Genomic DNA, 20,121 nt, shown 5'->3' on the forward strand with positions numbered 1-20,121 from the left:
TGAACGTTTCCCATGTTATGTGGTAATATAAGACAGAGACAACGTATACACACGCGGTTCCAAGTGTAGATGGATTAACGTCCTCTTAGCATATTAAGCTGTTGTTACGCAGCGAGTGGTGGTGTGACGGCTGATAGACAAATCAGATGGTACGATTGGCCATCGGATTAATTTAAGAACTAATTTAAGAACACCCGACGGTGGCGCGTGATCAGCGTGAAAAAAAAGAAATTAAAACAAAGAGCGATGCTCGAGAGTTTCAAAACCGTCGACGGAAAAACTTATAGCCATCGTTATGGATTTATTCGGCATTTCTGCAGTGTCGGGTCCGCCAAATTGTATTCATTTTTTACGGGTTGAATAACAATTATTGTACAGGTCGTATCGTGTACCATACCTAAGCGGTTTTCATTGTTCGATTAGTGGTGGCGAACTTTCGATTTGCAAAACCTATGTACCCAGCCAAAGGTAAGAGATAATAAGCAATAATATTACAACTATAGTTGTGTCGTCTACAATATGAACACTATAAAACTAATATAAGAGCCCTTAAATAATATAGTCTCCCGCGAAGTGCGTTGCATGCGTTCGCTTTATAATATAATTGCGCAGATACCTTACCTATGTAGGTATATGACCTACCTATATAATTGCTATTACAAACATATGACGCATAATATATTATACATTATACTTGGCCGATAGAACCGTATTTGGGGGGGGGGGCTAATACAGGGCCACAGGGGACCACATTTTTCTTGTTTTTCACTGGTATTAAATCCTTAATACGGCGCCGTATCTATGTGTAATATTATATGCACGTCATGTGTCCGTGGTATAGTTATATATAGGTATAAACCTACCTACCTTTTGTGTGTAAGTACATATATGTATAAATATGACGGTATTGTAGTGTATACTCTACACCAAAGCCTGCATTTCGGATCACGACCAGTGGCGTGGTGACAAAATTTCAGACCGTGACGCAAATAGTAAAAATTAAATAAATAGAATACATAATATATAGGACATAGGTATATATTAATATCACACATATAGTATCACAATATAATATATGTGAAAATATTCACATAGCTGTAACGCAGCTTACATAGTGGCATTTCTATGACTGGCGAAATTTTATCAGGTAAACACCGGTCACCGAATTCACGATCGTTTCAAAAATTTTCCAACTATTGGAATTCGACGAATTTTATGGGTATATAGGCTGTGCTCGTGTTATATATTTGTGATCAATGATCATTATTGGAATACGGCCAAAACTGAGTGATTATATACAAATCGTCGTGTCATCGTGTCCCCCCGGGGTGTTATATATATGACTATACCTGGCACCTGCTATATATAAAATTAATCCACGTTTCGAGCAATTTATAAATGAAATAGACAGTTATTGCAGTACGCCAGTTCCTACCTATATAGGTTCGTGGAATAATCTATATTATCATTTATAGATTACTTTAGTCACAGACCATTGCCGTATTGTTATTACTTTTTCTAAGCCTTAGCTATACAAATGTATGTTCTTAAATTTATATTTTACACATTTTAAACTACAGATTAATTGTGGTTTTGTCAACATTTGAACTTTAAATGTTTATAAAATATAACGTATCGTTAATATTTTTAAATAACTATAATAAAAGCTTACGATGAACCGTATATTAAGTTTTTACGTTTTTTGATCAAAAAAATTATTATTTTAGAAAAAAAACTTAAATAAATCAAATATAATCTAAGTGAAATCCAAGTCTAATCAGGGTTAGCAAACAATTTTAACAAATTTTTATTTATTTTTGTTTTTCTTGATTATTTAAAAAAATTCTGAGAGTTATCAATTTTGACCTCCCAAAAGTACGAGCTAGATCCAATTTGCTTCCAAAAACCTCCCTTAAAGTTCATGATCAGAGCATTTTTTTCTACTAGAAAATTTGAGAAGTTGAAGTTGTTCAAACATTTTCTAATAGGTACCTCAGTCTTCAATTAAACGTCTACAATTATTAGACTGGACAAAATAAAAATAAAATTGTATAATTCATTTTCAGCCACCCCCTCCCCTATGAAAATTTTGCGTACGACCAAATTTAAAACTGATTTTGTACCTTTGCGTTTATGGTTAAACTAATAATATAGACAATTCCGGATTAAGGATCAATCGGGCACCGGGAAACCCTACACTTAGTGGGCCCCCTTTCAACTTTAATTTCAAAAACCTTTTATCACTACATTCTTACAACTATACAAGTAGGCAATAATTGTATAATTTTGTATATTATATACCTATTACCATGTTCAATCATAGATAGTAAACACTATCTGCATCTATGCGTATAAATGTATAATGTATATAGTTCTCAATCATTAGAATATCAATTTAATATTATTTTATTATAATTTACTAATTTTTCGCGATATAAAATGAGGAACATTTTTATTTTATAATTACTACCTACCTTATACATAGGTACCTTATACTTTATAGTTTATACTAAAATTATTTTATTTTTTTGAAAACGGATTGACCTTATAAAAAAAATTAATATTTTGCAGGGGATAAATATGGGCCCCGGGATCGTCCCCCCTGCCCTCTTTAATCCGGGCTTGGATATAGGTATACCTAAAACTTACGTATTTAATTTAAGTTCAGTCAGAGGTGGAGCGCGTTGCTCAAAATATAAGTTGAGGTCTTGATCCCTCGAAGACATTCATGGGAGGAGATAATTTTAAAGTGTAATAATGCACATTTACAATTTAATTCACCATTGTTTTGCCTATGCGGTATCCGTCAATTTTGTTACGAACAAATGTTGTTAGTGTAATTCTCAAGTATATAGTAGTTGACTAACTTGAATATTGGATTTCTACTATTGAGTGGTGATTATATAGAATATATATTAGTATGTCATCGATGCGTATGTAGTGGTGAAGCTTGACATTTTTTTCTGGGGAATATTATTATCTTAAGGTCAGGCACATGCAAAACTAGACAATTTTATTAGAACAGGCCAAATGATAAGTATGAAAAAAAAATTCTAATTACAAAATAAGTTTTTAATTTTAAGTATATTATTATTATACGTCATGTATATTATGTTTTAAATTGTATAAGACAATATTATTGATTAAAATGTAATTTAAACACAAAATACAGATCTTAATTTCCAAAATGTATGAAATAAAATAAAATAATATTAATAAAAAACATAATTTTTTATTAATAAAACTATTTATATACTAAATCAAATATTTTTAAAGCGAAAATTCTAATTATCTTTTTTATCATTGATGCAAACTCATCAATATTACAGCAGATCGATTTACGAGTTTTAATTTATACTTATTTCTCATTATTCATTCGATCGATAAGATAGAAATGTTTCAGCATATAGATAGACAATGAAAATTGTTTCCCTACCGGTTACCAATCTAAAAATGTTGATGAAGTTTGGTCTAAACTCTAAAACTTGCAAAACTGGGTTTATTGTATTTGTCATAATTTTTATTGAAACGTCCGTTCATTTCATATTTTTCATATTTCTTATTATATTAGCCATTATGTACGTCTAAAATTTTATATAATATACTTTTTTGTTCTGTTTTTATGCCATTTGATGAAAAAATTATTCTTTTACCAGTGGCAATAGTTATATTATAACCCGCCAAAGTACTTGAACTTTGTCGTGACTTCGTCTACGTTTCATTATGAAAAATTATCGCTTGATGTCGTAGGTATTCTAGGATTTTTAGCTAATGATTGTTCATATAGTTCAAAAAACTGATCGAGTGACAGACATTGAACTACAACTATATTCAAAATAAAATAATTTTGAATGAAAAAACCACGTTATCTATTGACTGATTATAAACCGTCGGGAATTAAATAATCAAAATCGTATTTAATTTGAGTAAATATTTTTATTATTTTCAATAGATACATATAGATACATATAGACGAAACATTCAATACCATATAAAACATTATTTTTTGGCGAAAAGTGGGTAGGTCATAGCGTCAGTGGTTTGGGTAAAATCGGCAGAAAACTGAGAAAACATCATAGGTACTAATATAGCATTTTAAAGCTTGGGTGATAATTCATGGCGTATCTATATACAATATACATACATCTTTTTACAATCTATTCTACATGCTGATGTTTAAACTCTGATTTTTAATTTGATTTAAAATAGTGGTAAAACGAGTAAAAATATTGTAGGATTACGAGTTGTTTCTCGGGTACCTGTTTATCTGCACTGATACCGTTGAGTTGATTCCCGGGTCATCAAAAGGTATGTACGAGTAGATCTCACGGTCATTTTATTTATTTTCAATATTTAGTCAAATATTCAGCCTATTAGCGTAACCCAAGAAACACCACGAGGAGGTTGGCTGACAAGTTTCTCAAAAATGTTGATTTTTTTAGAATTTCATATTTTAAAATTATTAGTAAAAAAATGTAAAAAATTATTTTTGAAAAATGTAGTGATTAGGTAAAAAAAATATTATTAAAACAATTTAGTTATTTGGTAAAAATTTAAAACACACTGTTTTTAAAAATTGGTATCTGGTAATGAGATTACCAGTATACCGTAACATCACTTCTCTCAAAAAAATTTGTTTTTCTTAGATTTTCTAATCCCACTGCTTCTGCATTTTATATACGTTTCCAACTGCACTTCTAACAGCTCATCTATAAATACATAAATATTTGGGTGCCCATTATAAAAACAACTGTTGAGTTTCGAATGGAAACTCTCACAACTATTCGTAGTTCTGTTTAAAGTAGTGGAGAATTGAGCCCATATACTTGATGGAATACATGCTTCTGGGGAAATATAATTATCAAATACGTAGTCCATAAATTGTACAATTCTTTCGTCTGTTGGTCTGTTGGTCGAATTGTCATCAACTCGTGTAAAGTAATCAATAACTTATATTGGGTTTAAAAAGGGTAGGCCAAAAAATAATTGAACTAATATCTGAACTAGTGTCTTTGTAAATCACCGAGAGACCTAGATTCAGGCGGCGACGTGTAATGATTTTTTTGTTTCATAGATCTCAGTGGACATGAGCGCGTTGTGACTTGTGTGTGACGGTCGAACTCTTTACCTACAACAATAGGGAATCAACTCGTACGTATCTCTTAATGACCAGGGAATCAATTAATATATAAAATAGGTCTCGAGAATCAACTCACCTACTGCGCATTATTCTTGGTACATTAGTGGTAGTATAGTTGTTATTAGTTGCCTAGTAGATAAGTAGTATACCTAATTAGGTACCTATAGGCTATAGTGGTAATATTTAATAGTTATTCATTAATCATTCGATTTATTATTATTTCTAGTATAATTGTATTGTTGTTATAGTTATACTAGCTAATCCCGTGCACTTCGTTGCCCGTTAAATGTACCAACTCTATATTATGACTCGAAATTTGTTCTTTTTGTTATTTAATATTCGGTGTATGGTGTTCAAAATTGGACGGTTTTTAAGAGAAAGGGCTTAAGTCAATTTTGGAAATTTTCAGTTTATTTATACATTAATTCTGTATGAAATTTCAAGCCGCGTTGAATGGTACCACTGTAGATGCCATGTAAGATTTGGTTTACGAGATAAAATAGAATGCACATGATAGTAAGTCGTTATACAGAATTTTTTTTTTATGAGAAAAGGCCTAAGTCACTAATTATAACTTATTTTAATAACAAAGGGCATAAGTCTTATAAAATTACATGCAATAGGTCTTAAGTCATTATAATTTGAAGAAAATAAATATAAACTAAAATATATTTAATAGTAAAATAACAAAACACTTATTAAACATGATTATGAATACAAAATTTAAAAACATTAAAAATGTACAAAGTTATAATGTTTTTTGTGTCTCCTGAAGAGTATCAATTTTTGACTTAAGCTCTTTCTCTTAAAAACCGTCCAATTTATCTTAACTTTTCCGTTGCCCGGAATAAAAAATCTGATTCGCAGCAGTATATTATCAGGTAAGCAATCTACCTGCGGTAGATCTCGGACCCCTTGTTGTTTGTACGTTAGTGTATGATTTAACTCTAAAGTATCAAAGTTATACCAAGTTTGTAATACAAAATCCTAACCTATAACCTAACCGTACTAATATATGAATAAAAAAGACTAAATTTAACCATTTTTAAATTAGCCTGACTTCTTCCCAGAGGTCTGATCTACACACTAACATTCATTCTTATATATATATATTGACAAAAAATAATAATACAAATCAACAAACATGCCTGATTATATAATTCACTGTTGCGCAACTGTTTTATTTTTTACATCCAGATTTCCTACTTTTCCGGTGGATTTTCCTAAAATTATCTTTCGTAAAAACCTTTTCCTGGCAATTACGAACATCTTAAAAAAAATTTGAGCCAAATCGGACCAGCCGTTCTCGATTTATGAGGTAACGTACATTTTCACGCTCCATTTATATCATATATTTATAGATTATTATATTGTTTCAATATCATTTTATTACTAGTTTTTTTTTATTGTTACTTTTTACAAACTGTTTAATTTGATAAATCTTCGTTTGTCAGCTGTCTGTTTAACTTCAATAAATATAATAAATTTGAATTGATTAAAGTTGGAAATAATTGAATTGGTATATGCATTAAAGTACATATTAAATACAATAATAATTGTAGTCATTATATAAAAAAAAATTTAAGAAATATTCCTATATTTTTTTTATGCGAGTTAAATGCAAGTATATAAAAATGTCAGCCTTCAGAAATCAAATGAAAATGTAATATCCATATTAGTTGAAAATCAAAATCAACCACTTAAGTATACTTTATAATAACAATAAAACATTAATCATAAATAGTGGAATTAGTGTACTACCTACCTAGTGTTCGTTTTCTAATACCTATAATTACCTATAGTTTTCATAAAATAAATAATACACTTACACCACATCGCATATAGGTATTATTGTATTAATGTATTAGCCATAAAGATTTGAGCGATGCCTTTGTGCTTATAATATTTTAAGACAATATTTTAAATTGATTATTATTGTACATACATTTTATTCGAACATAATAATTGATGTCAGAATAGGCCGGGCCACATATAATAATTAGCAAAAAACCGTCGGTCAGCTGACCCCACCAAACACCTCTTGGGTCCTCCACGGAATTTAGTTGTTTTGGTTATAAGTGGCTCATAAATCAATATTTGTTTTTGTAAAAACATGTTTTAACGATTATACCTATTATGTATATCTATATTATACAGCCCGTGATCATACCTTAATCCGACCGGCTGACTCCCATTGTAATAAAAGTTTGAAATACAAACAAGTGTCAAGATAACATCTAATATTACTGATAAATAAACTATACTATCAGTTATTAGGCAAATATAAAAATTGTTAAACCCACATTGTTGCTATCATTGCTGAACAGACGTCGGACTGCGCACTGACCGATTTTTCACGACCACGTGTATAATATATAATAATAAATTGTGTGTTATAATAATTTATTCTGCGTGCTCGCTCCTATGATGTGAATATTGCTTGACAAAATCAAACGACAACGGTAACATCAGTAATAACTACAGTAGCAGTGACAAAAGGCAACAGTACATTTTTAAACCAAGTTCAACTAACCACAGCGTTTTAAACCACGGTAACTATATATCTACTGAATCGGCATTTCGCGTAAGTCAGTAAAATTATTTATTTATTTTTATGTAAAACAGTTTTGACGAAACCCATTAAATACAAATTATTAAGTAGTTATATTTAAAATAACTATATTAAACCCAAAATGTGTACACACGAATTAATGTAGGCACCTATACCTATATTGTTAATATTATCAATGAGTAATAAATTACTGTTTCGATAGGAAATTAAAAAATATTTACCTACATTACACGCGTTAGAATTTATGTAAGAAACCAAATTTGTTTTTGCTTCGTGCATTGGATATAAACAATACAATTTCAAATTTCAAATGTATTGTTAGGTAACTTTTGCATTTAGGGACGGCAATATTATTAGTTTGCATGTGGTATACGTTGCACACGTGCATTGCGATATTTTTTTAAGAATCGTATAACTGATTAAAACTAACGATTGGTATTGTTGAATAAATAATACCGTAACAAAATGAAATAATGTACTAATTTATTGTAATTAAGACGGAACCTTCATTATATCTAAAAAGGAGATCAGTTTTTAAGGCTAAAAACATTCATATTAATTTGCAAGACTGTAAAATATTCAAAAAATTATAACCGATCCTTTTAAAATGCAATAAGCAGCGGGTATACGTAACCTATCGTGATTTTTCATTTGTCATTATGAAAATGTCACTTAAAACGGATAACAGTTATTACAGTGTATTATTATGTTATTATAGTATGCAATAACACACTGTAAAAACTATATAGACTATTTAACATTTCCACGGTCACATACGTAGAATTCGGTACAGCAATTCAGTTAATTTGGAAGCAAATTATAGATAATTATTTATTGTATTTTTTTTTTTTAATTGTATTCAAATATATAATTGGTGTACGTGGTATTATTGTAATATAAAATAGATTGCATGTTATAACTTCTGTTATAGATATTATTATGTTTATTTTAGAATACCCATAGGTACCTAGATTTCTTATTATTGTTGTAGAACCTGACCTATATATTATAGTCTTTACTGCAATCTGATCTGTATAGCTGATTCATCTATCAGGAAACTATTATTTACAAAAGTTAAACGTGTAGGTCCCTATTTTTCTATCCAGAATATTTTTCCACTGTGGTTAATGTACTAGGGGGATTTTACGTATTTTTTTAATAAAACATTCTACCTACAACTGTATCAGTCGTATACCAGAGGAATAATATGATTATAATTTACACGGTCTATATACACGATACACATCGTCCTTGTCATAAATTTAGAAAAAAATTTTTTGGATTATTACAAATTATAACTGTATTGTATGTCCATATTTATTTGTTATTAATTTTTTAGTTTTTTTTTTTAAATATATTAAACATTTCATTCGGAAAATTGTAGTACACGTAATTTCAGAAATTTGTTAAGTTTCTATGATTGATATTATGTTGAATTTCAACTAAAATTGTATTTTTTATTTGAATGTCCAATATTATCAAAATTTAAAATAATTTTAAAGGAATTATTCCTAACGCTTATAAAAAAAAATATGCATACTATATGTTTTTAAATTGATGTAAGAACAACTTACGAAGAACCTTGTATTACATTTTTAAACTTTTTTACTGGGGAGTGAGGAGTCCAGAATCAACATTTTTTCAACATATAAATCGAACATTTCAAATGTCTATAATAGCTCACAAAAAGTGCCAAACTATTTTGAACGTTTTATCATGTCTAAAAAATATTAAAAATATTAAGTGAACATATTTTCATTAAAAAAGTACAGAGGATTTCCCACACAAAGTACCTATTATACCTATTTATTTAAAAACCATGGTTGAAGTCAGGGCCTGATTTAGGCATTTTGTGGCCTTAGGCAAAATAAAAAAGTGGCCCCTTGTCAACAGAAGCGTTTATAGCCCCCCCCCAACCCCACAAACGTGTTGTATAAAAAAAATAATAAATTATATTAATATAGTATTTACTTATACATTTTCACAAACATAAATATAAAGTTATACATTTATTATCTCTACAGGCTACAGATTTCTTGTACCTATTATTAATTAATTAATATATATATATATATATATGTATTTATTATTGATATTGAAAACAAAATTAAACATGTCTATTTTTTTATATTAATTATTAACTGTAATAGACAATACATTTTTATATTTATAATAGAAATAATTAATAAGCTATTTTATAATATTACTTTTCTTGCATTTTTATAAAGCAAATTAATTTATCATGTCATCAAAGTTTGAAGAATCCAATTCGTTCTTATTAAAAATAGACTTTTGTTTATTTTCATTTATATTTTACTATGCTAAGGATTAATCACTTCATTTTTTTTTGAAATATTATATGTTTCTTATATTTATTTTATACGATGAAAGGTAGTACTCTAAAAAATAAAAATAGTCTTCATAAATGGCCCTCTAACAACGGAGGCCATAGGCAGTTGCCTATCCTGCCTTATGGTAAATATGGCCCTGGTTGAAGTGATGAATAAATGTATTCTGCAATGCATGATGATAGACACTAAAAAAATCAAGTTTATCAAATTGCACACGGAATCATGCAATAATTTATTAAATTAAACAAAGTTTTATAATATAATATAGTAAATTGTATTGTTCAAAATTAATAAATGTTGTCACGCGGATGTTTATTGTTGAGTAATTTAAAAGGTACATTTTTTGTCTATTAATAGAAATGTTTTAGGTAGGTGATTTTTCTCCGACAATAACATTCTTGGTATTGTTCCCTTTGAATTGAAAACAAACTACATTCAATGTTAAAATGCAATTCTTAATTAAAGATAGGAATTCAGTGGTTCAACTAATTGAAACATAGCCGCAGTGTTTGGCAAGTTCCCTATAAAAAGGAATTCGTTCTGTTCCTTGTTCCTTAAAAAAAAAGAATTCGTTCCTTTGTCGTTCCTTTGGAAAATGAATGAGTTCCTTTTTTTAGTTCTAAATAAAATAAAAATTGTTATTAAATCATTAATGTTTTTTTTTCGTATTATGCATACTTCTTTAATTTGTATTTATAATATATAACTACAAGTAGGTACATATTTTATATGTTTATGCAATATATTATTATATATTTTGAGATTTTCTTCAAAATTAAATCGTTGGCTAACGTATGTCGATTGTCTTAACGTCGATACTCGATTACAATCACTAATTAGGAATATACATTATGTACATTAAAAAAATATATCTTAATTTCAATTTTTACATACTTATCTGTGTAAATTATTGGAACTAGAAAGGAACGAACAATTTTGTTATTTTTCCTTAAAAAAAAGAACTAGTTCATTTTCTCGTTCTTTTTTTATAAAAAAGATTTCGTCCACTGTGCCGTTCTTTAAAAAGAATCCGTTCCAGGAATCCGTTCCTTCCAAACACTGAACATAGTTACATATTAAATGATACCAGGATACCCGGTGTCTAGGTATATAGGTATTATTGCGTAGTCTCGTGTGATTCACAGAAATAAAAACTAATTAATATATATATATTATATATTATATAGTTATGTATTATCTACTATGTACTATCATAGTTTGTAATAAATGGCAATATTATAAATTATAAAAAGTAAAGAACTAATAATTTTTAATTTTTCTAAAATTTAACGGTCAAAAAACTTGGGAAAATGCCAAATTTACCGTTTGCTTACCTATACTAATTAACAATAGATAATTATAATATAAATCGTACCCAGAATAAAATAATAATACGTATTTTAAATCAACGTTATAAACAGATTATATTTATTGTTATAGATTTATAAATATTATGTTTTGAATTGTTCTTATAGACAATCGTTTATCTTTATTGACTCGTGATAATAAAAACCTAGGTATGTAATTACTTCACAATTAGAGATTTGAGTAATTTTTATTTCCTAATCCAGTGTAGACTTTTATTTATTTTATGTTTCACAGGATGGGCCCTTTTTTACACAGATATGATAGTTAAATTAACAATGGTAAACTGCTGTAAAAAATAATATAGCTCGATGTAAACTAAAGTGATTTAAACGATTATAATCATAATTCATAAATCATAATTAAAAGAAAACAATAATATTATACTTTGATCTATTGATTTTTAAAATCATGTTAGGTATAAAGTAGAATAATAAAAATACTTTTAATTAATATAAAATAAGTTAATAATATATAATATACTATAAGTTATATTATAATACATCATTTATATTACCTAAAATTTAATTAATGTTAAAAATATGTGAAAATTATAAAAAAATAGTAAGATTTTGTATGATCCAAGGTCACAAACATATTAAAAATACTAGATCGTTAGTTGAAACGTAATTTCCTTTGTCGCGAATGTATGATTTAAAATATGATTTAAGTGGGAATCTAGCATTTTATTTTCAAAACGTGATAGGTGCCTATAACCTACTTACTTCACAAAATCAAATTTGATTCCAAGTGAGGTCTGCGTACAAGTATAACGTGTAATAACGAATAATGATCTAGGAAAGCATATGGATACCTGCTGAATTCAAATAATTAAAATATCAAACGTATATTTTAAATTAGGTGTTTTATAAAACACACTAAATTTAATATTAAACTTGAAATCAACTATGACGAGATAAACTTATTATACTTAAAAAATAAATTAAACAGGATGAGCCAATAATAATTATTTAACTGATTCTATTATTCGCCAATAAAAAAAATGTGTACCCATTTGATTGAGTAAGTAAAATTCATCCTTCGCAATAATAATAATAAATAAAATCGTCTAGATTTTTTTAGAGCAGTAGAGTACCTCTCATGTGGGTCAGTTTATTAAAAACACGTGTGTATTTTCGTGGAACTTTGAAGTAATGTCTATCGTCGGTTTTTTCAATGTTTTGTTATTCAATTTTAGTTCCTCATAAATGTATGAGTAGTGAGTACATACTATTATGTTGCCAAACATTTTGTTCAAATTTTTAATTGGTATTGTATTGTCCGCAATAATAATTTAAAATTGCCTACTTGTCTTTATACATTGTAATAGTATTGTGAATTGTGATAAATACAATATTAACTTTTTGTATTACACAAATATTTATTTGATTTATAAAAAAAAAATACTTTTATACGGTAATTTTTACTGATTATGTTATAATTTGTAGGGGTAAGAAGTCGACAGTCGACAGTGTCACCTACTTTACACATCATTCTACACTCTTGTATGTTTAATAGTCGATAAGAAATTGTACTCAAATATTTAAAATATTTAAATTTTAAGTACATTTTTTTTTTTTTTTTGTTGTACAAGCCATTAAGGCTTTTTGCACGCTTCAACCAAACTTCTCCATATATTCCAGTCCATTGCATCTTCCAATCGCTTTGTCTCGTCGGTATCTGAAATATCTTTCTTAACTCTATCTAACCACCGCTGTCGAGGTCTTCCCCTTGGAAATTTAAATTTAAATTTAAAATTAAAACAAATTAAATTAATTCAGTAATTTTGGATTTGACACGAAAAATGTACGAATAAATAATCCAATCACCTTGGAATCATCATAAATCCAACTAACCTGGGCAGTGCACACGAAGACAAAAAGAAAAAAATCAACTCTATACTCACTACGTCCATTATTACAACCCAAAATAAGTTTAAGTGTTGTACATACCACGTACTACAAATATAAAAATAAATTATTGATAAATAGTGCACTATAGTGCTATAAAAATGTATTTGATATTCCTATCCCCTTTGACCACATCTTATATTATAGGGTGATTCATCAAGAATGTTCACCCCTTTTTTCTTCAATAACACAGTTTATATTCTAATTTTTGGAATTTTTAAATATACACAAAGACAATTTTTTCATGTGAATGTGTTTTTTTATACTACTTAAGGAATGTCCTGTGGCGATACAAAATTCTGTTTTGCAAATGTGAACCCCCTTTTTTACTGCAAATTATTTAGTGGATAGTTTTTTTTGAAAATTTTGATGTAGGTAGGTTAGGTACTTTGTTCAAAATTCGAATGAGTAGTTTGTTAGTTATTAAATTGTTTTCACTAAGGATAAATTATAAATTATAAATTATAAGCCACCTAGACTGGATAATAGTCCTTAAAAAGTTAGAAAAGGTATTACAAAAATATAAAATAGACGTAATATTGGAGCTAGTTATAATTACTTGAGCCATTTTTAGAAATTATTAATGTGACGAAAGATTGATATTAATGACTAAAATTTCAAACCACTATAGTCCCCATGGCCCATAAACCCATTGACACGGTATTTTTATCCTTAGAGCACAAAGTTAAATAACTCAAAAACTACTCGTATGAATTTTGATTCTGATAGGTAGTACGTCAAATTTCCCAGAAAAATTATCCGATGAATAATTTATAGTTTAAAAGGGGGAGGGTGGTCTCATTTGAAAATCAGAACTTTATACCTCCATAGGACACTCTGTAATAATATGCTCACAGTGCTCACACATCATTATAAGAAGTAAAAAAAAAATCTCAAGAATTTAATAATATTATCTTTAAGTAAATATAAAATTGCAAAAATCAGATTTTAAATAACTGTGTTATTGAAGAAAAAAAGGACTGAACATGCTTGTTGAATCACTGTGTATAATGTATGGTTGAAGGGAATAAGAATATTATTCATTAAAGTATCTTTAAAGCACTATAGTGCACTACCTACAATCCCGGATTAAGGGGGGGGGGGCAGTCTTGTAAAAAATACTTTTATTTTGTATTCGGAATACATAATCGAATAAATGAGAATTAAAGTATTCAGAATACGTATTCGAATAGTTCTTAAAAAATATATTCAGAATACTTTTTTTCACAACTAGTTTTTGACAGTTTTTGAATGGTTGGTATTTAACATTTATTAATTAATAATTAAACATATAACGTAATCATAAGTTATTTATACATTTTGACCACATATGATTTGGCCGATACGGGCCATACGGGATGTATTGGTGTTTATAAAACAATCATATCATGGGCCAATATTATATTTCGTTTAAAGAATAAAATTAATGTTCATGATTTATAATATGTCTTGTCATAAATTTAAAACTATTTTTCTGGTTTAGAAAAAAAGTATTTTTTTTATGAATAAAAAATACAAATAAAAGTATTCAGAATACGCATTCGAATACTTCTTAAAAAAAGTATTTAAAATAGCATTCGAATACAAAAAGAGTAAGGCTATTTCTTAATCATTTTTGGTATACTTTTATATCATGATGTTGACTGGTCATTTCACCCCGGAACACATTATATACAATATACATATTATATTTTTTTTTTTGTACTAGGGCCTCATTTAAAACTTTGGCCCGTGGGCCTCAAAATGTCTTAATCCGGGCTTGACTACCTATACTAGTAATTTATTTATATTTGTAGTACGTGGTATGTAGAACATTTCAACTTATTTTTGCGAAAAACATCGCATAATATTTTATTGTATTATTAATTATTACTTAGGTATTAGGTATATCATATTATTATTATTATTATTGTAATTAATACATATTGTATTCTTATATCACTTTTAAGTCAATACTGTACAAGGTTCAACAATATTCATAGATTCGTATTTCGTAGGTTCTATATAAATTACTTATAATAATAGCTTACAATTAGTCCTATAATAATTTGAAATGCCATTGTGTATAGATAACGATAATTTAAGTACCTACCTATCTACCTAATTGTGGAATACCTATTTCAAGTTTATATGATTGACTAATATTTTTTGCAAAATAACAAAAATTGTATATACCTACGTTTAAATAGGTATCCATCTTACACAGCATTTTAATATTTCCCAACAATGGTAAAAATATTTTCAGGAAAACAATATAGTTATTAAAATATTTGAAAAAATTGTGTAAATAATAAGAAAATATTTTTATTTTATTTATATTTTTTGGCCAAGAAGTTCACATTTGCAAAATATTTTGTAAAAAACGTTAAAAAAACATTTTAATCATATTTTTTCAAAAAACATTTTCATGGAAACATTAGTTTTATAAGTCAATATTTTTGTGCAACCATATAGTCCAATATTTTGTTATCATGAATATAAAATATTTATACAATATTATTAGTCAACTATTCATTATTCAAGCATTCAAAAATATTATCATTTCCCAAATGCTGTGTGGGCAGCCATGTCATTAACATTTTAACTTTAATCGGTCATATTATGTTATGACTCATAACATATTATTATATATGTGACTTAATGCTAAAATTTTATAATATTCCAAAAAAAAAAATAGAACCTTGTATTAAATTTTCAAGCCATAGATTTTTAAAATTTAAAATTGTATAGGTATAGGTATAATATACCATACGCAACGAATAAGGCAGTAACTCAATTTTCCAAATTTTTTTTTTTTAATTTTCTATAGGGTATCACTGTTTTTCTGGATTTCCAACGAATACGTCAGTAACTGCATTTTATTGCATACGTTCTACACAATAAAATAGAGTTACTGCCATATATATTATATATTTTTAACTACAAAATAATTTGAGAAATATTCGTGGTTTTGACGATATTCAGGTCAAATTATTTGCACATGAATGTGAAAATTTCAAGTATTGAAGTATCTACCATTATTTATTTTTGAATTATAACAAAAAACAAAATCGATTTGTCAAAAACTTGTTTTTCGAGAATATTTCTGTTTTTCCGTAATGTTTTATTTTGAAAAAGTACCGTGAATTACACTCTGTTGAAGCCTCAAAAATTTATCCAATTTGGTATTAGAAACCACTCATAATGTTGAAAATCGAAGCAAAAAAAGCGCACGTCAATATTCAATAAATCATATCGTAAAACCAATACATTTATTCATCTTACTATCGCTCCGCCCAGAATGAAAAATGGTGTTTTAATGTGGTAGTATTATTTATTAGATAATTTCGGACTGTACAATAAAATTTGATAATTATCTGCATTAAATATATCGATTCATAATATACAACTAGAGTCATATTAGTAATTACCGATAATTGTAAAAAATTATACTATGAACTTTGTTCACTCGAGATAACATGTAATCTAATTTTAGAATTTTGATTATTTATTATAATAAACATTTCCATTCATAACAGAAACGGTACTTATGAGATTGTTCACAGCACAGGTCCAAGAGGCGGAAATATATATAGTAAGACATCAGTGACAAGTTTTTATAAATTACTGTTGGTATATACCTATATTTCACTAATATTATATAATCTCTATAGTACCTAATAATAATATTATACCTACCTGCATATTAGAAAATCTATAGTGGTCTATACAAATATTTAGTATAGTACCTATTTGGTTATAATAATATAATGTTTTAAATATTAATATGTAAATACATTATCTTTTTAATATTTTTTACTGACGTTTTAATTTTGTTAATATTCAATAGTTAAATAAGTAAATATCAATTAATTTTGATTAATGAAAAATAAAACATTGGTATATAAAAGAAAATTGATAATTATTTTTGTTCTTTCAATTTTGAAGCTCAATGTAAATTATATTATAAAATAAGGTATAATATCAGTTTAATATAGAGTTATTGATGTAACGTATCTATATGACTATATTATATTGGACTATTACGATCCACAAGCTACAATAAAATATAGCAGAATTTGTGTGGCCTAAGATGTATTCAATAGAATTTTCATTACATTTTTAAATTGACAAAAAAAAAATTATTTGTTTTCTATTTCAAATGTAAAGACAAACAAATAAATAAAAATAACCCAATAAACTACTGTTGCCTATAATCTTGGATCGCACAATATTGGATGTGAATAAAATTAAATTCAACTCCAATGAAAATCATTCGACTAACACTATTATCATTACGAATTTCTCGAGTAACACATTCACATCACATTTATTTTAATTGTACCTATAATAATATTTTATGTTTGTACTTACTTATCTCTTAAAATAGAATAATATGCTTCATTTTTCGAGAAAGCATAATATTAAATACCTTAAAGCCCACAGTTCTTATATAGTAATAGCTAAAACAATAATTTATACAACTAAATTGTATTAAATTAAATCGGTATTCGTTAAACTTGTGAGTTATCTATAAACCTTGCGCGTTTTCAAGTAGCTCTTTATAAAAATAATTGATTTTTCAATTAGATTGTACGAAAAATTAAAGAGGTAGGTTTTATCAAGGTGATACGAGGAGCGATATTGTTCGTTAACATTAATTTTACCTACTATTTCTGTATAGCCGATTGTTTGCTTTAAATATAAATGGAGGGTCACGTTAGTTCATTACTAGACGCTATTTGATTCGGTAGTTCGGTGAAGTTTGGTTTCCCAGGAAGGTTTTTTTTAAAAAAATTTTACCACACGGGATATTTTACTTGGAATAATTATGTTACCTGCAGAAGAGATTACTTCATCAATAAACGGCAATGACGTTTTAAAATTAATGGCTTCTACCGATCTGAAAGCAGTAAGGACTTAAATTTTGAACAACTATTTATTTGAAAATCAAAGTTTAAATTTGCTTATGATTGTATTTTTTACTTACCTTTTTCCGATGTATCTTGTTAAAAATTATACGTTTCTATGAATTATATTATATTTTTATATTATTATAGGCAAATAATTAAAAACTGTTGAACATCCAAATAATATAATAAATGTTAGGTATGTACCTACTGGTATTCACTTGCATTTATTTAGGAAATACAATTATTAGCTTACGTGTAACCGTGTAGGTATTATGTACATTATGATTTATGAGTAATTATTCTATTTCCCGTTCAAAGTTTATTGTAGTGTGGGAATGCAATTCAACGATGAACATTACCAATGCGTTACATGTACATACATACACTTATTAGTTACTATTTACACATTATATCCATTAGGAATTAAAATTTTTAACAATATAGATTAATACAATTTAAATGTAGATATATATTCAAAATTAAAAATTAAAATATTTGAGTTCTTTACATGAGTAATAAAAAAAAGTTATTTTTACCGTGTTAAAAAGTTCATGATTTCCAGATGTTGTATTCAATTTTTCTGAAGTTATAATTATTATATTCAAATTGAAATTAAATTAATATCCATTAATCACATAATATACAAAAATCTATTTATTATCAATTCCTATTAATTATAAACAATTATAAAATTTTGATAACGAAATTGAACAGTATTGTAACTACTGACTATATAGTTAATCAAATTGAATGCTTATACATATTATTATGGCCTCAGAAGTCAGAAGTTGTAATTGAAAGTCGCGACACAGACAAACATTTTTATTTAATTACCTTTTTTCTTATTGATGTACGCCGGATATCTTAAGCTTAAAATGTAATGCCTAGATTAGATGTACGTCTTGCATATTATTATCTAGCACTTTGATAAAACAATGAATTAATTTACTTACTGGTAGCTTTTACGATACACACTTATACAAAGCAAACGCACACATGAGAATTTTGTCTTTATTATCTGTGTAATCCACTTAGTAATGTAGATAGATATACTTAAAATATTTTGATTTAGTAGCTTAATTTCCATTGTAAATATAAATAACAATTATTAATACAAATGTAGATAAGAATTGCCTAAGATTTTAAGTTAAAAAATACAATATTGGTTTACGATAGTTTAAGTTATATACAAATATGCAAAAAATGCATTTTTTTGCAGACTGCACAGTGCACTGTGTGTATTATGTCTTGTTACAATTGTGTACCTACCTATAGGTATCTATCGATATCGATATACTTTATAAATTGCATATACTGCAGAGTGTAACAGAAAGACCAGACAAATAAAGAATTACAAAAATAAATGGATAATAAATAATTTAAAAATTACTATTATGTCTGATCCCCAAAAACAATATTTAAAAAAAAGTTATTATGTTTCGAATTTATTTACTCCAAAAATATATATTGATATTTTAAAGAATTGGAAAAAATAAATGTTTTTACCAGAAACATTTTTCTAAAATTTATATTTATAAATTGTTTATTTTGAATTTTTCCATAAAAAAAATTTAGTTAAATTCGATTTTTTTGATTTTTTTTGCCTAAAAATTATAAAAAAAATATAATATTAATTGAACTTAGGTTATTTTATCAATCTGGTCATTATGTTACACCCTGTATAATATTATATTAGTCCCTAGATAATTTACCATTGATTATAATAATACTAGTAATGTAGTATAGTACTTATTGGCTAGTATAATGTATAAACTGTAAATAATAGTGTAGTACTATAATAGTAGTATAATCTACAATTATAAACACTAGTATTTAAAATTAACGATTATACGTGTATTAAAACACCTACATTTAGTATTTTTTTTGATGT

General features: G+C 27.1%; 1 protein-coding gene across 5 annotated transcripts in view; it reads left to right on the forward strand.

Moving 5' to 3' along the window:
• The window catches only part of Sdi-1 (amino acid transporter), a 43,381-nt gene that overhangs the window by 12,850 nt on the left and 10,410 nt on the right, over nucleotides 1–20,121 (forward strand). Inside the window, 1 exon segment of one of the 5 annotated variants that reach the window (NM_001126176.1) lies at nucleotides 405–468. The exons of 1 other annotated variant lie outside the window; for it this stretch is intronic. Coding sequence is in view for 1 of the 4 variants with exons in the window: in XM_008191845.3 (XP_008190067.1) it covers nucleotides 18,149–18,229 (81 nt within the window). In the remaining 3 variants the exon portion in view is untranslated. 5 annotated transcript variants of the gene reach the window in all.

Source organism: Acyrthosiphon pisum, chromosome A1, assembly GCF_005508785.2.
Source record: "Acyrthosiphon pisum isolate AL4f chromosome A1, pea_aphid_22Mar2018_4r6ur, whole genome shotgun sequence".
In the NCBI taxonomy this organism is placed as follows: Eukaryota; Metazoa; Arthropoda; class Insecta; order Hemiptera; family Aphididae; genus Acyrthosiphon; species Acyrthosiphon pisum.